At 47.3% G+C, this 17,806-nt stretch overlaps 2 protein-coding genes across 4 annotated transcripts in view; one reads left to right on the plus strand and one right to left on the minus strand.

Moving 5' to 3' along the window:
* Positions 1–378, plus strand: part of SEPT11 (septin 11) — a 36,180-nt gene extending 35,802 nt beyond the window's left edge. The window contains exon 9 of the mRNA XM_010575513.1: positions 315–378. Within this exon, the coding sequence (XP_010573815.1) occupies positions 315–378 (64 nt within the window). The remainder of the gene's footprint in view (positions 1–314) is intronic.
* CCNI (cyclin I) lies at positions 310–17,412 on the minus strand. 3 transcript variants are annotated; one of them, XM_010575510.1, is made up of 7 exons: positions 17,182–17,412; positions 7,203–7,337; positions 3,310–3,384; positions 3,004–3,144; positions 1,952–2,182; positions 816–1,293; positions 310–783 (listed from the first exon to the last, which is right to left on the minus strand). In XM_010575510.1, the coding sequence occupies exons 1-6, from the start codon at positions 17,293–17,295 to the stop codon at positions 835–837; spliced, it is 1,155 nt and encodes a 384-aa protein (XP_010573812.1). In that variant the 5' UTR covers positions 17,296–17,412; the 3' UTR covers positions 310–783; positions 816–834. The 3 variants fall into 3 exon arrangements, with proteins under 3 accessions (XP_010573812.1, XP_010573811.1, XP_010573813.1); XM_010575509.1 differs by having other exon boundaries at positions 310–1,293; XM_010575511.1 differs by lacking the exon at positions 7,203–7,337 and having other exon boundaries at positions 310–1,293.
* Positions 17,413–17,806: the final 394 nt, after the last annotated feature.

Below are 17,806 nucleotides of genomic sequence, written 5' to 3' on the forward strand. Positions count from 1 at the left end.
GGTGCAAACGAGAAAAAAAGATACCGTTTTTGTTCAAGTGATACAAAATCCGTTAACTGCTTTCTGTGTTGGAAAACACAAACTGTTTTAAATTGGAGAAGTCTCTGTAAGGTACAGAGCATAGTGGCTGGCTGCCCTAGTGTTCTTCTAGAGTACGTTCACACACCTGTGGTTATTACTTAAGTGTGGAGCAGCTTGCAAGCATTGTTTTTGGTTTTTTTTCCTGACTAACGTTTTATTTAAATCCAGTTTTTAAATATTGTCACATTTAAACACCAAAGTGCTAACGAAACAAAAAAGGTCTTTTTCTTTAGAAAGGAAAAAGAAGGCTGTTGTGAAGGCCAGGTAGTACAGAACATCATGCACAAGACTTGCTGAGAATTAAAAGAGGAGCAAGCAGAAGGAGAGCAAGGAGCAGATGGAAATCGGATCAGAGAGGTGTTAGTTGGCTGGGAAACCTGGAACAACTCTGCACGACTGATGTGAGCTCTTGGACACGGAGAATGGGTTACAATACACAGGAGCAGAAAAACAGTGGAACTGACAACACTAGAAAGAAACAATTTTTTGCTACTTTTTTTGTTTGGTTTTTGGGTCTTTTTTTAGATTTTTATACTTTTTTGTGTTTTTAAGTGCTTAAATAGTGGAACTATAATTAGCCGCACAAGAAAAAAATTCAAAAAAGGGTTGGGATTTTTTTTTTTCTGTTTTTTGGCTCCCTTCAGTTCAGCCTGACAAGGTATGGCCCCTTCTCCCCCCACTGAGAACACAGGGTGCCAGGTTCTGCATGGTTTCTAGAGTAGCTACGGTGGAGCTGGTGGTGTGCACTCACAGCTACATAACAGACACTGGCTGTAAAGGTGGACAAGGGGAAACATTGCCCTCCTGCCTCGAGACATCAGCGCCACAAACAGAACCCATGTTTTCAAGAGCCACTACCTCTGGAGCAATGTCTTCATTGTAGAGACGCTTGATACCGTCGTAGAAGTCGTCCACTTCCATCTCTTCCACTTTACGCTTGGCAGAGGCTTGCTTGCAACCGCTGGGAGCTGGCAGACGCTGGTAGAGCGCGGCTGTACCTGTGACTGGCACTTCTGGCCTGCCGTTGTCCTTGGAGAAACCTGGCCCTGGGACAGAGGAGGGCTGGCATTTGAACGCTCCTCTGTTACAGGTCACCAGGGTATGCTGGAGGGGACTGTAGACATATACAGAATTGGGCAGCAGAGAAGACTGCAGAGTGGAAAGGTGATGTGCCACGAGCTCCCGGCAGTGGATCAGCTGCGAGCTATCCATCTGGAGTGGGAAAACAAGCAAAGATAGCGGCATTGTGGGATCACTGCCATGGCAAGGAAAGGCTGTCAGCCAGGGCAGGGCTAGGGCTCTGAACACAAACCTCACTTCTCAGGGGTACGCTGGATGCAGGAGAATATAAGTGATGAAGGACCAAAAAGACGCCCAACACAACGACTTCATAAGATATGGACCCTTGCTCCTTACACCTCACGGGAATAGTGGGGGGAAAAACCTTTTGGATATTAAAAGGTTTCACTGCGTATTTTTAGCAGCTTGAGTGTTTGTCTTGCCAGTACTTGTCAGACCACCCCGTACACTTAGAATGAATGGCTGGGCAGCTAACTAGGATTTTCTCCCCAGTGTGTTATTTTCTCCCTGGTGCAGAGAGAGCCTGCACACATCGGGGCACGCGGCTCCTCCCTTTGTCACCTACTGCATACAGTCAAGATCAAGACTTCGCCGAACCGTCCCAACAAACCGTCCCACTGGGCTGAAGCGCAACCATCCTCACAAAAGCGTAACTGCAGGCAGAGATCGGCAGCTAGGGATCTGCAAGCCCCGGTTGGCTTGGATCCCTGGAGTCCTGAGCAAGATGCAGCTTTCTGGGGCCCCCCCCATTCCCTCCCCGCTGCAACGTGCGGTGCCAGCACCCCCTCACCTGTGCCTTCTGGAGCAGCTCGATGATGAGAGCCAGCCAGTCGGGGAGCAGCTTCTCCAGCTCCAGGCTGACGATGGCCAGCGCCAGCATGGAGCCCTTGAACTGCAGCAGCTGGTAACAGGCCATGCAGTGCAGCAGCTGCTTGGTGAGCGCCGCCACGTGCTGAGAGGGACTCAGCTTGGGCAGGATGGTCAGTAGCTGAGGCCTGTTGGACACCGCAACTGCATGGAACTGGGAGGGGGGAAACAAGCACGTGAGGCAGCTGGTGTCACTGATGGGCAATCCCACAGGCAAAGCCAGGTCAGACCTCAAGAATGGCATGCGACATCTTTGATGCACGAGGATCCTCCAGCTTAATCTTTGAGGCAATTGCCACACCACAGGAAAAAACCCAATGCGTTGAACCCACCAACAGCTTGGTGCAGCCTTTCTGGCGGGGCCTGCCATCGTACACATCATCTGCCTGGGGACCAGGCTTGTTGGGGCTCCGCAAAAGGCTATCCCCTTCCACCCTTCTCTCTCACCGACACAGGTTTGTCAGTGGAGGTGTCCTAGGCAAAAACTCCTTCTCCAACAAACAGAGAGGAGGAAATTCAACAAAGAACCTCAGGACACTTTCCTTCCCTTTGTCTTATCTCATCCATGAATCTGGTTCTCTGGCCGTGCCTTTCTGTAGCAAGTGCTTTCTCCTTGATTTTATTTTCTGTTTTTGTGCTGCCTGGCACTTAGCTTTGAGCAAAACCACTAGCAATTAAGACTTAGGGCCAAGGTTTTTGGGAGCTGCAAGTCTTGGTGTGCAGCTTAACACGCCTCAAAACAGGCCAGATGGTCAGATGGCAGGCCCACGTTTTGGAAATTATGCCCAAAGTGTCACAAGTCTCCTCCGAGATTCTCTGGCAAGGCTTTTTCTTTCAGAAACTACTTGTATGGAGGGATCGCGAACACATCCTGAGGCCTTCACTCCCTTATGGGCAAAGTTTTTGTCTAGGTAGCCCTCGATCCATTATTTACACCGACAGACACCAAAAAGAATGTAAATAGCCCCTACTTACAATATGAAGGAAATCCAGTGGCGTTGCCATGTGAAGATCCCAGTTCAGTTTATCCAGGATAATCTTCTCCATTCTGCGAATTTCAGCTGGAGAACAACCACAAAAGCTATCCCTAGCCAACACCTTCAGTACTGGAATCCTCTGTAAAAGCCAACGCAAAAAAACAAGAGAACAAATCTCTACAGAAATCGCACAAAACGCTCCATTCCTGTTCTGGCAAGTGCCAGCCACCACGCACAAGCAAAGGCAGGACTGGGAGAGGATATATTCAGACAATGCTAAGGTAGTAAGAACAAAAAAAATTACCTCATCTTCCTCGATGGTCTTTGCAGCGAGGAAGAAGCAGCTGATTGCAATACAGTTCAAGTACTTCGGACGGGCCTAGGGTACAGAAGAGCAGAGAATTCTCTGTGTGAATGTGATGCAAAAATTATGCATAATCCTTTCTGGTCGGACATCCTGAGCCCCAGGGTCTCAGCTGCCCATGCAACGCTTTCAGGATCAGCGGGCTGACCTCTAGCTATGCCATGGCGGTGGCAAGCTGTGCCAAGCAAAAGTCCATACTCTGTGACGTAAGGCAGAAGAGCAATCTGCCAGCCCTGTGATCGTAATTGGCACCCAGTGATGTGCAGCGCTGGAGCGGAGAGAGCTCATTTTTAGGCAGTGCAGTAGAAACAGGAAGGAGAAAATCAGAAGGGCCAGACAGTCACCTGGCAAAAAACCACTGCCACTCCACCTGCTTCAGCAGAGCTCTGGTCTTAGTGCTGCTGGCGGTCAGACACAGGATAGGAAGGAAAAGAAGAGAACTTAAAAATGCTGTCCTTGCCTAGGGAAGTATAAAACACCCCCAAAAATCACCACTCATGTGATTTCACACGGCAGTTCTCAAAACTGTGGCCCAGGGATTATCGAGGGAGAGCTGGTCCCTTCTGCAGTGAGTTGCTTTAGGCAAGGTAAGTGAAATTTGGAGGGAAAAGGGGATGTTTTTCACGTGCATCAAAAAACTCCTTTTATGGGCCTCAGCTCAGGGGGGTGAGGGGGAAGCAGTATGCATGGGCTCAAAGTATTCAGACAGTCCCTGTCATGGACCAGATTGAGCACACGCTCTGAATATGGCGTATGTGCTGGAGTTTTTGCTTAGCAGCGATCTTTGTCAATTGGACTGTCTGACAAAGGACTTCCCTTCCAACATCAGAGTAATAACCACAGGATGTGTCCACCTGCTCCTTAGGGGGCTAGGAAATGCAGAGGCACTGTTTCTAAACCTTGTCACAGCCGAGTGAGTAGACAGCTGCAGAGCCATGCCCCTGCCTCCCACAGCCTGCTGGCAACTGGTCCTCTCCTGTCCATGTTAGGAGATGCTGAAAGCAAAGGTAAGTGAAAATCCTGCACCGAATGTGAAAATCTACTTACAACCTGAACTGTTGCCATGATTTATTCTTGCTAGGTAAATTTTAGCAGATGCAACGGAGCTATGGGGTAGTTGAAGGGCGAGATGCTGCACGTTACACTTATGCAATGAGCTGTCAAGAGATCCAGAACACCCTTTTCCAGAAAGCAACAAGAGAACAACACAGGGTCGAGTCCAAATTGAAGACCTTTACCTACATTCAGCCTCAGTTACTTAAAAAGGACCACGCTATGCCTAGAGCTTTGGCTTTCTTGTGCCATTTAAACTTCAACTTAAATACATGTAGAGAATCCACACTTGGGGGCGGGGGTGTACGTGCACATGTCTGCTTGTGCATTTGGGCGTCACTGAAGGCAAAGAGAGTAAATTCCCTTAGGGCAAGACTGGAATTTGTTCTTGACCATGCAGGCAGGTTCAAAGGCGGCTATCAAGTTAGCGCAAAATAACATACAGCGAAGAAGGACACCTTCAGTGTTGTATTCATGGAAAAGCAGGTGTCCAGAGCAGGTTCCTACCACTAGGGAAGCTTGTGGTCCCCAATATTTTTAACAAAAAATTTGTCTCTCCTTTGTCCCAGTGCATCCCCTCTAGAGACTGACCAGGAAGGAACAAGTGTGTCTCACCAAAGCACGTTAAAACCCTGTCACCCATCCTGGTCTCCTACAGGAGCTTCTGCCTTGCCGGCTCCTCATACATGGGGAAGTGCTGCTGAGGTTGGCTGTACACAGCGCTCTGTTGAGGGTTATAACGAGCGCTGTGCAGTGAGTTACACCAAACGCTGCTGGCTGGGCCTGCAAAGCATGACTGGGTGACAGCCTTAGGAGCAGCCAGTCCCAGCATTTCAAAGCGTGTTTAGGGTGAAGGGAAGGGACTAGTTGTCTTAATAAAATCCCACAGTGTAGTGCCTGGTAAAAAAACCCAGGAGTTAAGCTGCATCAGAGGACCAATGGCCTTAAGAGAGGAAAACTGGGGGAGGGAGTACAAAGCCCTGAGCTGTTAGAACAATGCTCACCCAGACAAAACACCTTTCCACATTCCTGCTTGATGCCTGAAGCACGCAGTGGCCTCCTTACTCATATTCTCATACTTTCTTTGCAGACTCCTTGGCTGCTGCAAATTACTGAAAGAAAAACTGTACTTGAGGGCATTAGCTGTTGAGAGATTTAAATCTATTTCCCATCTCAGTATTTACCAAGTCAGCTACTTTAAGATTTCCTTAAAAATAAAAACTTCCATGGCTTGTAATTAAAACATTATCAATATTTATTAATATTTAAAGGGTAGGTTAATGGATGATGTCATTTGCATTCTACCAAACTAAATCACATTGAAATGTAAGCGCACAGGCTGAAAATGCATTCTTCTGCTAAGATCTCTGAAGCTATACTGCTTATCTAACCGTGTTGGTGATGAGATTAGACACGCAGGCAGATGAGACTGCAGATTTGCTGAGCATGGAATGTAACTGAGCAAATAAGGTAAGAGATAAGGCTACCCAAAGCCTGACTTCACAACTCAAGGCCAGGGATTTCAGCTTGACCCACAGTTTGTTCAGTCATTTGCACAGGTGCAAAACACATCCCAAGCACAGCACATCTAACTTTCTTCCCTGTGGCAGACTTACAGGGACCAAAGAGCAGCGGATCCCAGTTGCAGGTAGCCCAAATGCTGATTCTTAACTTGCCTTTCTTAAACAGTTTCTATGGCATAACAGGCTTAAAACTGAACGGGCATATATATTCTCTGTTCTGTTTCGTAGAGCAGGAGTGGATGGCCTGTCACTTTGATGGTCTGCGCCCAAGCTTGCTTACCTTTCTCTCTCTCCTTCACATCTGTGTGACTTGACATCAGTCTTAAGCTCTTAGTCTGTCAGACTGGCTATAGAGCAGGTTAGTACTGAACTACTCCCCCAAAAGCAATCACTTCTGCTTCTATCTTCTTCCCCCCGTTTTTTTTTGTTTGGTTTTTTTTTTGTTTGGTTTTTTTTTTTTATTTCCCTGCGTTAGCACACTTGCCAGGCCCAAACCTGTCCTCAAACATTTACGTTTCCTCTAGGTAGTTCGCTGCTAGCAGGTGCTCCCAGCAATTCTAGGTGGTACCAATCAGATTAAATGCAGTTAAAACACCAGAGAAATTAAAAGGTGAGAAGGGACTTTCCCTGACTTCTCTGTCAGAGGGCATTGGGACTAGGTTTCTAACTGCAGGCTAGTAGGCATTTCCTTTAGCTTTATGAGTCAATTTAGGTTAACGTAGAGACTGTTCTCTTTTTATCTAAAGCGTAACTTGTGTGCAGCCTCTGTTTCTGGTTGCTTAAAGGAGCAAGTCCTGTGCTGAGGCAAGTTCAACATTCAAACGAGGTTACGAGTGAGCATGTAGTTGAAGAGGAAGGGTGCTTCTTTTCTCTTAGGTTAATATACATTTAAACTCATGAGCTGCTTTACACAAAGGAAATGGGCAGAACAGAGGAAAGAGGGGAAAGTATTGTTGGCAGGTGAACTGCGTGTTCTTATTAAAGCAATGGCTACTTTCACAGGGTGAAAAATGGCTATGCAAAGAATCTGCCTCCAAAAGTTCCTGGTGGCAGCATGTGCTGCCAGTTCCAAAACCCAAAATCAAGCTCCTGGAGTACTGCAGGTACCATCTTATACATGTTTGAGAAAGGAAGAGGGTGTGAGAGCAGAGGGGGGACGTAAGCGTTTCTGTACAGCCGCACCACTTGGACTCTACACAGAAATAGCGGAGTCGGTGCCATAAATTGATTTCAGTTTATGTATCTGCAAATATTTACCTTTACTGCAGCTAAAAACCTGTCCAAAAGGCTGATGGCCAGGGCAAGCGTTTCTGGATAAAGGTGGAACTGGTATTTGAGCTTGGCCAGCCACTGAATGACCTCATCCCTCTGCTTTGGAGAAATGGCTACATCCTGTTGGAGAGAAAAACAAACTATGCTTATACACTGGCTGAGCAAGTTAGAAAAGACCAAACATTTTATATCTCCGCAGGAGTTATTTGACAGGGGAACAAAGCCTCCTTTGGAAAGGGGAGGCCTTGAGCTAGCCTGAATCACCACTTTGTTCTTGCAGGTACTTACCCCATCCGAAGACATCTGCCCTGGAAAAGACAACTTTCCTTAAAGCTACCTCAAATGTCACTCCAAAATTTCACTGTACATTGGGGAAAAGAGGAAGGATGTCTTGTAGTTCCTCAAGTATTGACAGGGTATTCTCCAGCATAGCTCTAAGGGCTTTATTATTTTTTTTTTATTTCCTTAGAACCATGTAGATAGACAGAAATGCCCAGCTTGAACAAAACAAGACGTGCTTTGGGAGCCAGGTGGCTGTACAGCTCCTGCCAAACAGAAGAAGGGAAGGACCGAGTCGGTGTTTGAGAGGAAAACTTTATTTTTCCTTCAAATTACAGGGACATTTTTAGCTCAGTATATGTTAAAAAGAGAAAATTCCAAACAGCTTACAAAAGACCTGTAGCAGTACAGCTAACTGTGAACTGGGGTAAAGCAGGTACAATTCCATCTGACAAAGTTTGGGTTTGGCTTTTTAGTTTTAAACTTTTTGGCTCAAATCTCCACCATTGATCAGTTTGGACAACAGCTGAATTTTAACCATACATACAGATCAGTCATTGACGTAAAATCTTTCTCTCTGACTTTCTTCAGAAGTATTTATAGCTTTTCTAGAGCCTTTCAATTCAACAGGGATTATGCAGGGTGATTAGCAAGGATGTGTCCAGAAGCAAGAAGTGAAACCAAACAAATTTATTCTGCGACGTTTAGGGTCCCTGGGCTCTTTTGGCTACTGCTGAGGTGGTGCAAGAGAATGAAACCGAATGAAACGCTGGCTGACCAGTGACTGTGGAAAAGAAAGCTAAGGGTTTATGCAAACAAACATCACTGCTGGGCTGGGTTGTAGCTGTCCTCCCAGCAATAACACGGGGTGGGGAAAGTAGCAGCATTTTAGAAAATAAAACCACCCAACACTAATGCAAAATAAATACCTCAGGCTACATCTATCACCGGGGTCCCTACTGTCTCCTTTGCGTAGACAGTAATGTGCTTTTTTACAGGACTACTGACTCTCCTGCCCGGGAGTCAAGAACATGTGTGAAAGCAGAGTGTGGTAGGCAGAACTGTAATTACACAAGGGCCTCCATGAGGATGCCAGTTTTAGACCTTTCACTGCTACGTGCTGTATGACACCTTTACTCTCTGCTAAACTTCCTTACTAGTGCTGAGTTCCACCTTCACCACTGAGTGGGACAAGAAGGGGCAGGGAAGGTAGCTGGGCTCGCGCCCCAGGGCTGAATTCTGGGCTCTGTGACAGTGGGTGTGCAGCCGGTTACTGCTGCTCACAGACGTGCGTCCTGCCAAAATGCGGCTGCCCAAGTCCCTTAGAAAAAGTACAACGGTAACAGTGCTACGGTAGCAGGGATCCGGTCTAAAGACAGAGGGTTGTGCAAGCCAAAGGTGTTTCTTCCAGCTGTACGAGCTGGGCTGATGAAGTGATAGTACCTGTGCCTTCAGTGCTGTATCAGGTGCTCCCCTGAGGAGAACAAAGTCCTGCCTTGTTTTCTCTCCTGAAGCCCCGAAGGTGCAACAGCGTCAGCAGGACTGTGTCCGACCCAGATGGGCCTCTGGTATCAGCTGGGACCTCTGGATGCCACTTGACTATAAGTGGGGCTTTTTAAAAAGCACCTACCATTTTTCAGGAGACAAAAGAAAATTGGTTTTCTCAGTCCCCCAAAATAATGATTCTTTCTGAAATCGTTATTGCAATTTAAGGGTGAAACCTGAGCCCCACCAGGGGCAGGACACCCCCTGTCTGCAACACGTTGCACTCGTTACAGAAATGCTAGTTTGACGTGCCTTGGGAGCATCACGAATGCACCACACAGCAGTAAGAACTTTATTAAATGATCTGCTAAAAACATCTTTCGGACAGCGGGATAGGGACCTCGAATGTATCTGGGGAGAAAAAAGGGTAACGCTATGTTAAATACTGGCTGCCCTTTCAGAGCATACTTCTCCTGTAGCAAAGCGAGGCCTGCACAGCTGAACCTAAAACAGGCAGAAAAGCTGGGGAGTGCTAGTTAAGATGAAGTTCCTTAGTGCCTTATTCATTGTGCCTGTTTTTAAGTGGAAGGAGAAAAAGCCATAGAAAAGGGCTTATAACCGTAGCCAGGTCTGGACAGAACTGTGGGCTTAAAATGTTTCTAGCAGCTTAAGGGATTATTTTGGAAATGCAGTATCTGGGTGAATCCAGCAGGTAAGCTTTGTGCGTACCTGCTACAAGCCAACCTGAGACCACCCCATCAAACAAAGTAAACTTGATTTTAAAAACCTGCCTCTGACTCTTTAAATCACTGCCCTGGTCCTGCTGCAGCAGCTTTACTGGTGAAGGCAGCAGCAAGGGTCTTGGGCCATTGGTGGGCAAGGAGGGAGCTGCGCCATCAGTGCTCTATCGACAGGGCAGCAGACTCCATCTCCTCCGCGTTCCCTCCTGCAATCTGTTGCGTTTCTTGCTGGGGAGGCAGGGCCATCCCTCAGCAGCATGGGGGGATTTCTCCTGTCCCCTTCCATTCCTGGCAAATCCCATTGCTGCTGGATCCTGGCAGAAACGGGCATCAGCTTTGACAGTTCCTGGCTGTGTCTGTCCTGGCCCAGCGCTGTTTTCCCTGTGCCTGCCAAAGGAAAAGGTTAGGCCTTCTCCTAAAAACAGCATGGGTGGGAAGGGCAAGATCATCTTTCCATACTGCCTCTCAGTCTTCAGTCCTCCCAAGATGTGTCCTTGTATCTTCTCACCCTTCAGGGGCAGTGCAAGGCCAAAAGGCAAAGTTTCAGACTCCGGAGTTAGCTTTAAACAGCAAGGCTGTAACATAAAGAATAGCAACTGCATGCTCAGCCCCTGGGAACAAGTATCCTTTCCAGGTGAAAAAGAAATGGTGTTTAATCTAAACCGCTGAAAAACAACAGTGTATCTAAGTAAGATAAAAAATTAAAACAGGAAAAAACCCAGCCCCCACACAGAGCACCCTGTTTCTTTAATATAAAGGAACAACTGCAAAGTGAACTCACATCTAGGTATATGCATGGCAGAAGTAAGGCTTCAAAATAAAATCTGGCTGCTTAAGAACTATCTGGGGAAGCAAAGGAAAGGAGGCAAATCTCCAGCTCTTTCCTGCAATAACACCAACCCTACAATAAGTTTGTCTACTCCAGTCGCTAACTGCAAATAAAGGAGCACAAGGGCCAGGGGGAGAATTCCCTCACAGGGAAAGACCAGGTGAATTTAAACCTCCTCCCATCAGCACCAGGCCCATTTTAAGAGTCGGGCAAAAGGAATGAGAACTGGTCCACTGCACCCGCAAATTCTGCTGCTACCTGCAAGCAGGGCAAGGAGCTTCCCACACAAACATGTTGGTCTCTATCCCTCTCCCTCGAAGGTGTAGCTATGTCATCCTAGTAACACAAGTAAGAAATGCAGCGCTGTAAAATTAATTAAGCAGTGAGGTCGCTGTTCCGTAGTTATATAAAACCAAAAGCAAAACTGAGACACTAGGGTGGCTGAAAGTAAAAAAAGTCCCTTTGGGCTGGAAAGCAAATGTTACTCTTTGGTGTGGAGGTAGTTTCCCATAGACATCGCCTTCTGCCACTCACCCGTCTGTGTGTGGCCAGCTCTTTGTTTTGTCGCCACAAATCCACCGATGCAGGACTGAAGCCCTGGGGTGGAAGAGCATGCTAGCCTAGCGTGACAGCTTTAATTAGGGAAAAATTAACCCAAGCCCAGCAATGGCTGACTCTGTTTTCACACGGCAGCAGCAGGCTGCTCCACGACAGACCTAACCACTGCCCTCAGGACTGAAGGACAATCCATCTCCTCTGGCTGGTGCTTTCCCCACCCCCCTCTTTTTTTTTTGGAGGGGAGGCCAGATCAGAGCAAGGCCCGATCTACAGATCTGGTTGCCCGTCCCACCACCAAAGGTTAGCAGATGTGGGTGGGACTCCTGCCGTCAAAGAAATGACAGGGCTCCCAGCTCTTCACCGCAATCACCACCAGGATCAGGCACCTGACGCAACGCAGCCCTACTCACTGTGTGCCGCTGCGGGTGCCCAGCACCCCCAGCTCCTGCGGGGGGGACCATGTTACCTGCCCCCCCCACACGCACCCCCCAGACATCGCAGAGCGAGCCCGCGCAGGTGCCGGAGTGCTTTTCTCTGGACTGGCGCCCACACAGATATTTGCAGGAGCAGGAAGCCAGCGGGCAGCTGCGTGGAGCATGAGGGATTTCAGAACTGTTTTGCTACGCGGGAAACACCCCGCGGAGCACAAGCAGGACTCTTGCAAAAGTGCCTGACAGAGTTTTACTGTGAGCGAAGAGACGCAGGGCTGCTGCCGCACCGCCTTAAGAGTAACTTTTACCAACTGCCCTGCATGCCGCTTACAGCCGTTTGCTCACAGCTATCTCTTGATCTGCCTTGTGCTTGGGACTGACGGCGACGTGTAACGTGGTAGGCGAAACGCTCCAGCGGAGTGCAAGATCAACCACCGCTCCTTTCCTCCCTTTCCATCCTGCTTAGTCCTGCTTGGCACCTCCATAAAATAAGAGAAGAGGTTTCCGCAAGTCTTTTCCACCTGCGGAGCACACAAACACCTCCACCCATCGGGAGGCCAGCGAGAGCAGTGGACGCAATGGTGCGCACAACAAGCCCTGCCGGTATGAGCTCAAAACGCGATACCCAAAGAACGCAACAGGCCTGTCAGATGTGCAAACCTATCAAAGCTATTCCAAACCCATGTGTGAGCAACAGACCTGTATCTTCTTTTCCAAGTGGAAGACGCGATGCTAATTCCCACATTTTCAAAGCACAACAGTGTGTGTAAACCCATTAGTTTTGTTTCAGCACAAACACATATAAGCCACCTCACAGGAACTATGGAGCTAATGGAATGTGTTTGGGACACAAATGGGGAAGCGGAGGGGTATCAACTTCTCTCTCTTCCTCGTGTAAAGCAGGGGTACATCACATTGACCTGCTTCCTGCCATTATTTGCTTGATTCCTTATCAAGAAATACCCCGTCTGTCACTTAGTCTATCGATGAACATGCTGTCAAGCAAACAGGAAGCTTCTGTGAAGGATTCCTGATGGGTATTTTAAATAACACAATAAGAGACCAGTCAACATGCCAGGACTGCAGGCGACTACACCAAGTAACGGCAGCGCCACGCTCACCGTGTCTGTCATTTTACCGCTCCAAAGTGAGCAACCACAGAGGTCTGTAATTCTGCCCAAGGGAGGGAATACAGTGGCCCACACAAAACACACAGACCCGAGGCCTCCAGCATCTACGATGGGTAGTACCTTATTTGTCCAATTCCCAAATCAGTGCCCCAAATCCCATTTCTTCGGCATGCTGGCAGAAAGCTGCCTGTGAGGCCTTGGCGATGGTGAGAAGCGCACAGAGCTGCTGTTCTGCTTCCCGCTTACCAGCAGCCGCATCGCCTCGTTACCGTCCCTGACCTGGCAACCCTGCCGCAGGGCCCGCTGCACGCTTGCTGTGTGAGACGGGAGGGACGGAGGCCATGACTCAGGTGCCAGGGAGCGAGCACAGTACAAGAGATCTCTAAGAATACCTTGAGACTTCTGGAAAATGCAGTCTAAAAAAAATATCTGTGAACTCAAACATGACTCGATTTTATTGCTGCCTAATCTAGGAAAAACACCTTACCTGTCAATTTTTTTTCTTTAATGTCTGCTGTCCCAGGCAGAGATGTTTTGCTCTTTCCCCTATTTGTTTCTGCCTAGTCTCACTGTGGGCTCCTTGGGGAGCAAGCAGGTGACCTTTATCAGGACTGGGAGGCTTCTGAAAAGGGCAGCTGTAAACATCGCAGCCAAATCGGTCCTTCCTTGGGTCTCAGGATTGCTTGTTTTACACCTGAGCGACCCCCAACCGAGGCCCACTGGGTTGCTTCTCACTTGTACCTGTTGAGAATTAGAGGTGCTCTCCTGATAGCTTTCAGAGGTGACGTTTTGCAGGGTTTGCCTACGGTTTAGCGGCCCAGCAAACAGCTCAAGCAGCACAGCCTCTGCCATCTGCACGGTAACACGCACAAACACTGGGGAGAGAGATTACTGCTCGGCAAAGCAGAAGAGCTGGATGCATTAACTTCACAACGTTTTACAAAATTGGTAAGTCAGTCTCCGATTCACCCGCAGGATAAAACAGGCACCAGAAGGTTAAAAGACTGACCCAAGGTCATGTGGTGAGACAGTGGAAAAACTGGAAATAAACTGAGGTCTCCTGATTCCTCAAGAGGTACAGAGAACAAATGAGAAGACAGAAAGAAAGAGCCAGAACAGGCAAGAAAGGAGAAATTACAGAAGTGACACTCTGTTTCTATAAAAAATTAAAACCAAGAATCTTGACTTACACACCTCTCTGCTGCAAAGTTACTTGGTAACATGCAAAGATCAACCTTTGACCAGTTTTTACTGCTTGATTTCTCAAGCCTTAATCACATGAAAACTTCTGAATGTCATCTGCATATTGTATAACCCAAGAGGGGAAAAAAAAAAAAAAGACCAAATACATTCAGAAGCACAGGGAGGGTTCCAGACTCAGCCCACCTATTTTTTCAGACTGAAAAGCCCTTGTGAGAGCTGGCTTTGATATATTGCAAATACCTGGAGCCAGTGGCCTACATTTAAACGAGGGAAACAAAAGAAATTACCTGCCAGTAGGAAATGGGAGTTTTCAGACAAAAAGTAAGAATGAAACAGAAAAATCACATACTTTAAATTATCAGGACCAAAGTCCCCAACAGATTCTGCATCCTGTACTAAAAATGTAAAGTCTTCCTGTTTCTGTAACTACAAGTTTCTTTCTTCCTTTCAAAGATCTCAACTCTGACACACATTTAGAAACGGAATTTGTTCCAGTTTTAAACATTAGAACCAAAAATGTCTCCTAAAGAGTCAAAACTGAAAGTTTACTCCTGAAAATAGTTACGGTATATCTCCAATCTGATCATTAGATTTTTGTAGACGCACTCACATTTTCTCATTTGCAAACCAGATGACTTCATTAAAAGCCCTTCTGTAGTCAGTCTACTTTTGTAGCAAGGAATGGAAAGTTACACAGGCTTCAGGTTGCCAGATCTGATACACAGAAGGATGCAGATTTCCTGACTGTCATGGGAAATAAACAACAGTTTCATACAAGTGAGGTTTTAGGCTACTGCAGCTGCTTTCAGAAGAAGGCAGTAAATGTTAGGGAATATGACCTTCTTCCAGATATTACAGAAAACAGGATAATTCACACTGAATGTCCATGACTGCAACACTGCCAAAATGAATGCTGCAGAAAGGGGGGAACACGTGACCATTTGAAAAGTTGGGTGTCACTAACTGCAGGAACAGAGAGAAATACGTGACTACAGATCCAGGGTTTTCAGCTGCACCGTGGCATTGCAAGTCAGGATTTCCCCAGAGCAGACAGTTGTGTTTATGTTCTCTTTTAAATCTGACCTTCGTACATTTTACACACGCGCACACAGAGATTTCAATCCAATTCAAAGATTATTTACTGCTAGCAAACATTTAATAGCACGGCGTTGTAGCTGATAAAGTCGATGTCTGAACTGACATGTAGGAAAATATAAAGGAAAAGGTTACACAGACAACAGAGTTTTGGGGGTGGAAATTCCAGGAGTAGAAACCCTAGGGGACAAGCAGAGGGCCAGGAAACACTCCCAAGCACGGACCTCAGCGATACTGTCGTAGTGCAGGGCAGGAAGGGGGGAAGAGATCCTTCATCATCATGACATATTTGCACACTAAAAGGACAAACTTGTCTTCGTCCAGGCCTGACCTGAGACTCTGCTATCGAGCACAAACTTTACACTGGCTTTAGCCATCAGGCTGTTTCCATACTTGATCCTACTCCCGACTTTTCACAGCAGGCAACAGAGCTGCCTGCCCGGTTTCACAATCGGCAGACTGTCAAAAGTCCCGTTAACTTCTCTGAGTATCTACCGCTGAGGACAACACTTCGCAAGGTGCTGCAAACCTCAACCGCAGGGCCATTAAGACCCCCTCAAGGTCCCTGGCAGCAGGACAGCTGTTCTTCACCACACACAGGGCTGAGGTTAGTCCTTCTGCTGCAGCGACAACTTGAACGTGGCACAGGTGGGGAACCTCATCTTCAAAGGGCAACAACGCAGTCCCGCAAGGGAAGGATTGCTGGGAAAACCGTCTAATGCAGGTGGTGGTTTCTGAGCCGCCGGAATCAACTTCACCAAGGCAAAAATGCAAGCGCCTTGTCCCTGTGAAATCTCCACACAAGAATCTGGTTTGGCTACACTCTCTGAGTCCCTAACCTATCTTGTTATACTGTAATCTTACCTCCCTACGTTATAATCACTAACCCCAGGAATACTGCCAGCATGGAATAACAGGCTGGTTTACCATAAACCAGGGTCTTAAATTGTATGTGCCCGAAGACAGCCACAGCTACAATATACACAACGCCTTGGACAACCAGATCACTTATTTGGAAACCTAAATGTGGATTAACAAAACTAATACTGAGCCCCTTAAAAACATATTTGTTTGTACACAACAACAGCAGTTTCTTGTTCGCCAGACAGAAAAAACAACCACCACACCGATTAGCTTTCACAACAGCTGACACACTTGCGTGAATATTTTATATGAATCAAGAACAGCAAGACTCGATCTGAGCCCTTTAGTGTGGTTATTTCTGCCCAACCCAGTGACAAAGTACCAGAAACTCTGTGACAACCACCCTCACATTTCAGATTTTGTTTTAAACAAAACTTTGTGGAGTTCACAGGCATTTTCAAGTGCACATGCTAGACAGGCGCCTCCTCCGCAAGGAGCACAAACACAATCCAGGCTGGGTAAGACCATGAGCGACCTGGTCCAACCTCCCAGCTGGCTGGCCCTGCTGCAAATCTTGAGCAGGAGGTTGGACTACAGACCCCCTGCGGTCCCCTCCACCCTGAATTGTCCTCCAGTCCTGTGAGAACATTCCTCGCTGGAACAGGCCAGCGCCTGGCTCTGCTTCCCTTGACACGAGCTTGCACCCTGCTCCATAAATAGTCCCATTACAGTCAGTGGGGTTCTTTCTAAAGTAGACAGTGCCTGAGCACATCAGATCCTCATCTGGCTTCAGCCGATACAGCTACAGCCTACCCTGCAGAACTAGGCTGATTTACAGTAGGGAAGAATCTGGCCCAGAATGGGAAAAAGGCGGCAAAGTCAGGCTTTCGCTGTGAATATGCTGTTTCAGGGGGAGGCCTGAGCTAAGCTAGCGGCAACGGTTTATGTGAGAAGACGTCATTTCATGTGGAAAGCAACCAGCATTTCAACGCTGTTATTAGTGAACTTAGTCCAAGAAAATGAAGCTGCTTTTAAGAACTGTTGCAGAGTTGGTACCCGCTAGAAATGTGCATTAATTATCCATGCAATTTGTAAAACGAATTTAATTAAGGCAATATACGTACATGCTTTCACAAGCAACAGCAGAGATCTAACATTGTGTGCTGTACAGTGTGTTCTGTACTCCTGTCCCTCAAATAAAAAAGTAATCACTGACTTCAGAGGCTGACTTCCCAGGTCTCAGGCAGAAGGTAACTTCTCATGCAACAGCTTCAGTGGTTCACATAAAAATACACCAGAGGATAGTCTCATGCCTTTACCAAGATGAATGATGTGAAGAGGAGACATTACCTGATTAGGCTGAATTTTCGGCACATGTGCTTTCCACATTTGAGCTTCCCTAGAGATTGCCGTCTCCAGGAGGAGAGACAACCTCTGGCTCTCCAGGGGTCCTGAAAACTTCATGGTAACCCTTGGATCCACCTGCCACCCAGCTGGATACAGCTACCTGCAAAACCAAAGACAGCCTGGTGAAACACTGAGCCGTGCCTGTCAGCTAAACTGAGCAAAAGAAAGCACAAAGGAAACTAAAGCTGCAAGAAATGGAACAGGCTCATCTGTAACAGACAGCGATCGGGTATTTGGCAAACCTACCCAAGGAAACCCAAACCAGTCGGCTCAGATTCAGATGAAGCTGGGCCAAAATTGTCCACAGGCCTCCAGCACCTACATGGGCTGCAGAGCCCTGCCACTTCGAGGTTTTCTGCTTCTCTGTTATGTAGACAATCAGGCAAGACCTCTCCTGCTTCAGCAGCGCTAAAAAGTAGGGCTGTTTTATGAAAAAATACTTGAGAAGAGGGGAGAGCTGTATGGCAAACATAAAGGAGATTTCAGTTAAGTTGGTTGCTCTGGCTGAAATCTTGCTGAAGTTAAAACCAATCTACCTGTGACTTCAAGGCAAGTAAAGACTGACATT

The sequence above is a fragment of the Haliaeetus leucocephalus genome, unplaced genomic scaffold (genome assembly GCF_000737465.1).
Source record: "Haliaeetus leucocephalus isolate CR32 unplaced genomic scaffold, Haliaeetus_leucocephalus-4.0 Scaffold484, whole genome shotgun sequence".
NCBI lineage: Eukaryota > Metazoa > Chordata > Aves > Accipitriformes > Accipitridae > Haliaeetus > Haliaeetus leucocephalus.